This window comes from Aquarana catesbeiana, linkage group LG02 (assembly GCF_042186555.1).
Source record: "Aquarana catesbeiana isolate 2022-GZ linkage group LG02, ASM4218655v1, whole genome shotgun sequence".
In the NCBI taxonomy this organism is placed as follows: Eukaryota; Metazoa; Chordata; class Amphibia; order Anura; family Ranidae; genus Aquarana; species Aquarana catesbeiana.
In genome coordinates, this window is record NC_133325.1 from 10,693,679 (window position 1) to 10,702,352 (window position 8,674).

An 8,674-nucleotide genomic window follows, 5' to 3' on the forward strand; every position below is an offset into this window, starting at 1 on the left:
ACCTCTATATCACCCTCCTTCCTCACTCCTGTCTCCAATATCTACAACCTCCAATGAGGAGGAGTAACCCCATGTGACCCCAGTCCTCGGTGTTCTCCATGTCCTTCCACCTCTGTACGTCATCCTCCTCCCTCACTCCTCTCTACAATATCTAGAACAACCAATGAGGAGGAGTAACCCCATGTGACCCCAGTCCTCTGTGTTTTCCATGTCCTCCCACCTCTACATCACCCTCCTTCCTCACTCCTGTCTTCAATATCTACAACCTCCAATGAGGAGGAGTAACCCCATGTGACCCCAGTCCTCGGTGTTCTCCATGTCCTCCCACCTCTACATCACCCTCCTTCCTCACTCCTGTCTCCAATATCTAGATCCTCCTATGAGGAGGAGTAAGCCCATGTGACCCCAGTCCTCAGTGTTCTCCCTGTCCTTCCACCTCTACATCACCCTTCTTCCTCACTCCTCTCTACAATATCTAGAACCTCCAATGAGGAGGAGTAACCCCATGTGACCCCAGTCCTCGTGTTCTGCATGTCCTTCCACCTCTACATCACCCTCCTTCCTCACTCCTGTCTCCAATATCTACAACCTCCAATGAGGAGGAGTAACCCCATGTGACCCCAGTCCTCGGTGTTCTCCATGTCCTCCCACCTCTATATCACCCTCCTTCCTCACTCCTGTCTCCAATACCTACAACCTCCAATGAGAAGGAGTAACCCCATGTGACCCCAGTCCTCTGTGTTCTCCATGTCCTCCCACCTCTATATCACCCTCCTTCCTCACTCCTGTCTCCAATACCTACAACCTCCAATGAGGAGGAGTAACCCCATGTGACCCCAGTCCTCGGTGTTCTCCATGTCCTTCCACCTCTACGTCATCCTCCTCCCTCACTCCTCTCTACAAGATCTACAACCTCCAATGAGGAGGAGTAACCCCATGTGACCCCAGTCCTCTGTGTTCTCCATGTCCTCCCACCTCTATATCACCCTCCTTCCTCACTCCTGTCTCCAATACCTACAACCTCCAATGAGGAGGAGTAACCCTATGTGACCCCAGTCCTCGGTGTTCTCCATGTCCTTCCACCTCTACGTCATCCTCCTCCCTCACTCCTCTCTACCAGATCTACAACCTCCAATGAGGAGGAGTAACCCCATGTGACCCCAGTCCTCTGTGTTCTCCATGTCCTTCCACCTCTACATCACCCTCCTTCCTCACTCCTGTCTCCAATATCTACAACCTCCAATGAGGAGGAGTAACCCCATGTGACCCCAGTCCTCTGTGTTCTCTCTGTCCTTCCACCTCTACATCACCCTCCTTCCTCACTCCTGTCTCCAATATCTACAACCTCCAATGAGGAGGAGTAACCCCATGTGACCCCAGTCCTCGGTGTTTTCCATGTCCTTCCACCTCTGTACGTCATCCTCCTCCCTCACTCCTCTCTACAATATCTAGAACAACCAATGAGGAGGAGTAACCCCATGTGACCCCAGTCCTCTGTGTTCTCCATGTCCTTCCACCTCTACGTCATCCTCCTTCCTCACTCCTGTCTCCAATACCTACAACCTCCAATGAGGAGGAGTAACCCCATGTGACCCCAGTCCTCTGTGTTCTCCATGTCCTTCCACCTCTACGTCATCCTGCTTCCTCACTCCTGTCTCCAATACCTACAACCTCCAATGAGGAGGAGTGACCCCAGTCCTCGGTGTTCTCTATGTCCTTCCACCTCTATATCACCCTCCTTCCTCACTCCTGTCTCCAATATCTACAACCTCCAATGAGGAGGAGTAACCCCATGTGACCCCAGTCCTCGGTGTTCTCCATGTCCTTCCACCTCTACATCACCCTCCTTCCTCACTCCTGTCTCCAATATCTACAACCTCCAATGAGGAGGAGTAACCCCATGTGACCCCAGTCCTATGTGTTCTCCATGTCCTCCCACCTCTATATCACCCTCCTTCCTCACTCCTGTCTCCAATATCTACAACCTCCAATGAGGAGGAGTAACCCCATGTGACCCCAGTCCTCGGTGTTCTCCATGTCCTTCCACCTCTACATCACCCTCCTTCCTCACTCCTGTCTCCAATATCTACAACCTCCAATGAGGAGGAGTAACCCCATGTGACCCCAGTCCTCGGTGTTCTCTATGTCCTTCCACCTCTACATCACCCTCCTTCCTCACTCCTGTCTCCAATACCTACAACCTCCAATGAGGAGGAGTAACCCCATGTGACCCCAGTCTTCGGTGTTCTCTATGTCCTTCCACCTCTACATCACCCTGCTTCCTCACTCCTCTCTACAATATCTAGAACACCCAATGAGGAGGAGTAACGCCATGTGACCCCAGTCCTTGGTGTTCTCCATGTCCTTCCACATCTACATCACCCTCCTTCCTCACTCCTGTTTCAAATATCTACAACCTCCAATGAGGAGGAGTAACCCCATGTGACCCCAGTCCTCGGTGTTTTCCATGTCCTCCCACCTCTACATCACCCTCCTTCCTCACTCCTGTCTCCAATATCTACAACCTCCAATGAGGAGGAGTAACCCCATGTGACCCCAGTCCTATGTGTTCTCCATGTCCTCCCACCTCTATATCACCCTCCTTCCTCACTCCTGTTTCAAATATCTACAACCTCCAATGAGGAGGAGTAACCCCATGTGACCCCAGTCCTCGGTGTTTTCCATGTCCTCCCACCTCTACATCACCCTCCTCCTTTACTCCTCTCTCCAATATCTAGAACAACCCATGTGACCCCAATCCTTGGTGTTCTCTACAGGGTCCTCTTCATGATATAACTACTGTGCTCGAGCAAGAGGAGGCAACCCAAAATATCCGTTCCTTTCACCCCCTATCCATTCTGAATGGTTTTTCATACTCTCCTACATCCAGATCACTCACCAGCACCATTTTTGGGTTTGGGAACCACCAATCCAGTGCCCCCCACTGGTGTGTCCCTGACAGTCCGCTCAGACTGACGTTACTCCTATTCTGGTTCCTGAGAGAACCCCACCACTTGATAGCCAATAGGAAGTGTCCATGTCACACAGGAAGTGACATGAACAGCCAAAGAAGGACCACACCTCCTATAAGCAGAAGAGGAGAGAAGACTCGGGATTGGAGGGTCACATGACGGCAGCATTGGGAGAGTAAAAAGGGCACTTTTCAATGTAAGTGGCCAGTTAGAGGGGGGTGTCCTGTTTGGCCAAGGATAGGTGTAATGTAATGGTGCTTCCTAAATTCTGGGGCCCTACCCGATGGCCATCCAGCGGGACAGGCGGCCTCCTGGATGAAGTAGGGATGATATGAGACAAGGTGAGCTGGACATGAGCCTGTTGCTGTTGTTGTCTGGTTGATCTGTAGATGACTCCAAGGCTCCTATGATGGAGGCCATCAGCTTTGTGCTGTTCATTGAACTGTTAAGGATAAGAGGCCCTGTCATCAGACAAGGCTTCCATTGTACTATGTATTTTAAATCTTTCCAAAGGTTTATATCAGAATATCCTCACCCCTCCCCCAATCACAGGGTGACCGAAAATCAATACATTCATATAACAATCATATTGGTAGAAAAATCTCTACTATTAATTCATCACAATTTAGAAAAATAGCTAAAGAAGACCTAAGAAACCTAAATATATTTAGTTTATATATGAAGGATTATTTTATACTATTATTTGTATTTATATTTGTATGAAACATTTAATTTATAAAGAAAACAAATAAAATGTAATTCAGTATGAGGAATAGATGTTGGCTGTCTGATAGGAGAGCCCAGCACTGGCTCCTCCCCTTTAGATTAAAAGAAAAGCCCAGCACTGGCCCTTCCCTTGTAGATTGCTGATAGGAAAGCCCAGCACTGGCCCTTCCCTTGTAGATTGCTGATAGGAAGGCCCAGCACTGGCCCTTCCCTTGTAGATTGCTGATAGGAAAGCCCAGCACTGGCCCTTCCCTTGTAGATTGCTGATAGGAAAGCCCAGCACTGGCCCTTCCCTTGTAGATTGCTCATAGGAAAGCCCAGCACTGGTTCTTCCCTTGTAGATTGCTGATAGGAAAGCCCAGCACTGGCTCCTCCCTTGTAGATTGCTGATATGAAAGCCCAGCACTGGCTCCTTACTTGTAGATTGCTGATAGGAAAGCCCAGCACTGCCCTTCCCTTGTAGATTGCTGATAGGAAGGCCCAGCACTGCCCTTCCCTTGTAGATTGCTGATAGGAAAGCCCAGCACTGCCCTTCCCTTGTACATTGCTGATAGGAAAGCCCAGCACTGCCCTTCCCTTGTAGATTGCTAATAGGAAAGCCCAGCACTGCCCTTCCCTTGTAGATTGCTGATAGGAAAGCCCAGCACTGCCCTTCCCTTGTACATTGCTGATAGGAAAGCCCAGCACTGCCCTTCCCTTGTAGATTGCTAATAGGAAAGCCCAGCACTGCCCTTCCCTTGTACATTGCTGATAGGAAAGCCCAGCACTGCCCTTCCCTTGTAGATTGCTAATAGGAAAGCCCAGCACTGCCCTTCCCTTGTACATTGCTGATAGGAAAGCCCAGCACTGGCCCTTCCCTTGTAGATTGCTGATAGGAAAGCCCAGCACTGCCCTTCCCTTGTAGATTGCTGATAGGAAAGCCCAGCACTGCCCTTCCCTTGTAGATTGCTGATATGAAAGCCCAGCATTGGCTCCTCCCTTGTAGATTGCTGATAGGAAAGCCCAGCACTGGCTCCTCCCTTGTAGATTGCTGATAGAAAAGCCCAGCACTGGCTTTTTCCTTGTAGATTGCTGATAGGAAAGCCCAGCACTGGCTCTTCCCTTGTAGATTGCTGATGGGAGGACCCAGCACTGGGGGCAGCAGCCCCCCCGCATCTGATGTGAACGGGCCCCAAAGACCTGGATGTCACAGTCTGTACAGGACAGGAAGATGGGGGTGTGTCATTCAGCTGTGTGTGTAATCTGAGATCCAGCTTTTCAGGTCTGCCCCTCCGGAGCCACACTTACCATCTGAGGACTACAGACGAGTGGAGATGAAGGTGATATTTAATATACACCCCATTAAAGGACATTCCCACCATTAAGATAAGAAATGTCCCCCTATTTGTATGACCCCCTTATACTTACCCGAGTCCCATCTCCATCCAGCACTGTCTGCAGCAGCTCTTCTCACATCTCTCTCTTCTCACAGGACACAGAGGCAGCAGTGGAAGCCATTGGCTCCTGCTGCTGTCAATCAAGTCCTGTAAGGGGGGGGCTGAGCTATGCAGGTTGTGTGTCTATGGACTCACACAGCCCAGGCTCTTGAGCGAGCGCATGTGTGTCTCCATAGAAAGTGACTTTGTATGGTGGTGCAACGAAAAGAGAAGGGGCCGAGAGTGCCGGTGGGGGACCCGAGAAGAGGGGGATCGGGGGGCCTCTCTGTGCAAACCCATTACAGAGCTGGTAAGTATCACGCTTGTTATTTTTAAAAGGGGGATTTTAACCTTTCCGTAGAAATACAGAATCCATCCATAAAGATCATGTATGGAAATATGTTCTACCATCAGGTGCTGGATCTCCAATGGCTTCAGGTATGGAAATATGTTCTACCATCAGGTGGTGGATCTCCAATGACTTCAGGTACTTGAGGAACCAATACTCACGCCTCCGCCCCAGAACTGAAACCCCTCAATAATGTCTTTCATCTTTTCGGGAGACACAGATGTGAGTGTCGGATTTATCTCATTTTTTTTTCCTCTCAGCTTCCAGAGATGAGCTGCAGGGCACCGTGAACATCATCACCCGGGGATTGACCATCGTTTGTATTGTTGGAATCCTAATCTTGATGAACAGATTTTGGTGATTCTTTAGAAGACGTGAATGAAGACAACTATGGATTCCGATGTAAGAAGCTGCTTTGGTGATTGATTTGTGAATCTGCGTCTGGTGAAAGCCCCCCCCAGAGAACCGTGCTCAGATAAGGAAAGGTCTTCTACTGTGTAGATACAGTGGATACAAAGATGTGAGAATCTTCCTCTTCCGGTGGGGTGGTGGATCCGATACATTCTAGCACTTTTCAATATTTATACTCTTTCTGGATACGGGTGGACAACAAATACCAGATTGCCTTTTAAATTCTTCTGCCTTGTTAAAGACTCCTTTATTATTACTGCTACCGATCTGTTGCTGATTGTGTGTTGGTGTGTTCCTCCATTAACCTGCATGGACCCGATTCTCAGGAATCTCTGCTGCTAATAATCACTCAGCTATTTATCTGAATCTGTGATTTGTTTTTACATGAACTGATTGGGGGAATGTTACAGAGGGTGGTGGAACCAATATCTAGCTGTGATCCATGAATGCCAAAGAGGGTGGATGAGCCTGCATCCAGCCATGGTTCATGATGAATGTTTTAGCAGGTGGTTGATCTGATATCTAGCCATGATCCATGAATGTAAAAGAGGGTGGTGGAGCCATATTTAGCCATGGTTCATGCATGTCCAAGAGGGTGGTGGAGCCAATATCCAGCCATGATCCAGGAATTACAAAAAGGGTGGAAGAGCTGGTGTCCAGCCATGGTCCATGAATGTCATAGCAGGAGGTGGAGATGGTGTCCAGGCATGATCCATAAATACCCAAGAGGCTTTGTAAAGGTGGTGTCCAGCAATGATCCATGAATACCAAAGAGGGTGGTTTAGCTGGTGATCAGCCATGGTTTGTGAATGTCAAAGAGGGTGGTAGAGACAGCATCTGGTCATGGTCCATGAATGTCAGAGTGTGCAAGAGCTGGTGTCCAGCCATGGTCTAAAAATGTCATAGCAGGTGAACGAGACAGTATCAAGCCATGGTCCATGAATGTCCAAGAGGGTGGTAGAGACAACATCCAGTCATGGCCCATGAATGTCAAAGAGGGTGAAAAAGCCCATGTCCAGCCATGGTCCATGAATGTCATTGTGAGTGGTGGAGACAGTATACAGCCATGGCCCATGAATATCAAAGCGGGTGGTAGAGACAGCATCCAGTCGTGGCCCATAAATGTCAAAGAGGGTGAACGAGCCCATGTCCAGCCTCAGCCCATGAATGTCCAAGAGGGTTGTAGAAATAGTATCCAGTCATGGTCCATGAATGTCAAAGAGGGTGGAAGAGCCGGTGGCCAGCCATGGTCCATGAATGTCTTAGCGGGTGGTGGAGACAGTATCCAGTCATGGCCCATACATGTCAAAGAGGGTGAACGAGCCAGTGCCCAGCCATGGTCCATGGGTGTCAAAAAGGGTGAACAAGCTGGTGTCCAGCCATGGTCCATGAATGTCAGAGGGTGGTGGAGCCAGTGTCCAGCCATGGTCCATGAATGTCAGAGGGTGGTGGAGCCAGTGTCCAGCCATGGTCCATGAATGTCAGAGGGTGGTGGAGCCAGTGTCAAACCATTGTCCACGAATGTCAGAAGGTGGTGGAGCCAGTGTCCAGCCATGGTCCATGAATGTCAGAGGGTGGTGTAGCCAGTGTCCAGCCATGGTCCATGAATGTCAGAGGGTGGTGGAGCCAGTGTCAAACCATGGTCCACGAATGTCAGAGGGTGGTGGAGCCAATGTCCAGCCATGGTCCATGAATGTCAGAGGGTGGTGGAGCCAGTGTCAAACCATGGTCCACGAATGTCAGAGGGTGGTGGAGCCAGTGTCAAACCATGGTCCATGACTGTCAGAGGGTGGTGGAGCCAGTGTCAAAGCATGGTCCATGAATGTCAGAGGGTGGTGGAGCCAGTGTCCAGCCATGGTCCATGACTGTCAGAGGGTGGTGGAGCCAGTGTCAAAGCATGGTCCATGACTGTCAGAGGGTGGTGGAGCCAGTGTCAAAGCATGGTCCATGACTGTCAGAGGGTGGTGGAGCCAGTGTCAAAGCATGGTCCATGACTGTCAGAGGGTGGTGGAGCCAGTGTCCAACCATGGTCCATGAATGTCAGAGGGTGGTGGAGCCAGTGTCCAGCCATGGTCCATGACTGTCAGAGGGTGGTGGAGCCAGTGTCAAAGCATGGTCCATGACTGTCGAGGGTGGTGGCGCCAGTGTCCAGCCATGGTCCATGACTGTCAGAGGGAGGTGGAGCTAGTATCCATCTATTACCCACCTGCAGGTTCCACTTGTCAAAATGAAGGATTACACTCGTGTGCTTCATCCAACATTAGGCCTGGACATTGGTGCCAGTTTTTAACTGACCTTATCAAGGGCACGGAGGGTTTGGTGAAGGTTCATAGAGGCTAAAAAAAAGAAATAAAAGAAATAAATAAATAGTGTCTAAACCCAAAACCAGAAAGTTGATATATTGCAGCTTACCAGGCCTTGGATGTGGTAATAATATATATAGATATAGATAACATCATCAATTATTGTATTGACTGTTTCAAATCATATGCATATCTGTCTAACATTCCGCCATTTTTATTCTGTATCTTTCACTATATGTATTCACTAATAAAATATTTATAATTTTCTACTTATACGTATTTGAGTGCCTTAAGAGTCCAGTTAGGGGTCAATGGGGTTCAGTGTATTTTATGTCCCGAGCGGCGAGCCCGACTCATTCTAGAGCTGCATGGGGCCTTTTGAAATCTACTGTGCGGCCCTCGGGGTACCGGCAGGCAGTAGTCTGGGTTTTGGTCTCATGTAGGCCATTAAAGGAAATTATTTATATTTGGTTTCTGGTAGGTAAATGGTTCATTTCT

The 8,674-nt window shown here is 49.2% G+C and overlaps 1 protein-coding gene across 1 annotated transcript in view; it reads left to right on the forward strand.

Annotated features, from left to right (window-relative positions):
• LOC141126626 (ecto-ADP-ribosyltransferase 5-like) overlaps positions 1-8,407 on the forward strand; it is a 34,609-nt gene extending 26,202 nt beyond the window's left edge. The window contains 1 exon segment of the mRNA XM_073612546.1: positions 5,723-8,407. Coding sequence (XP_073468647.1) covers positions 5,723-5,823 — 101 coding nt within the window. The 3' untranslated portion in view covers positions 5,824-8,407.
• Positions 8,408-8,674: the final 267 nt, after the last annotated feature.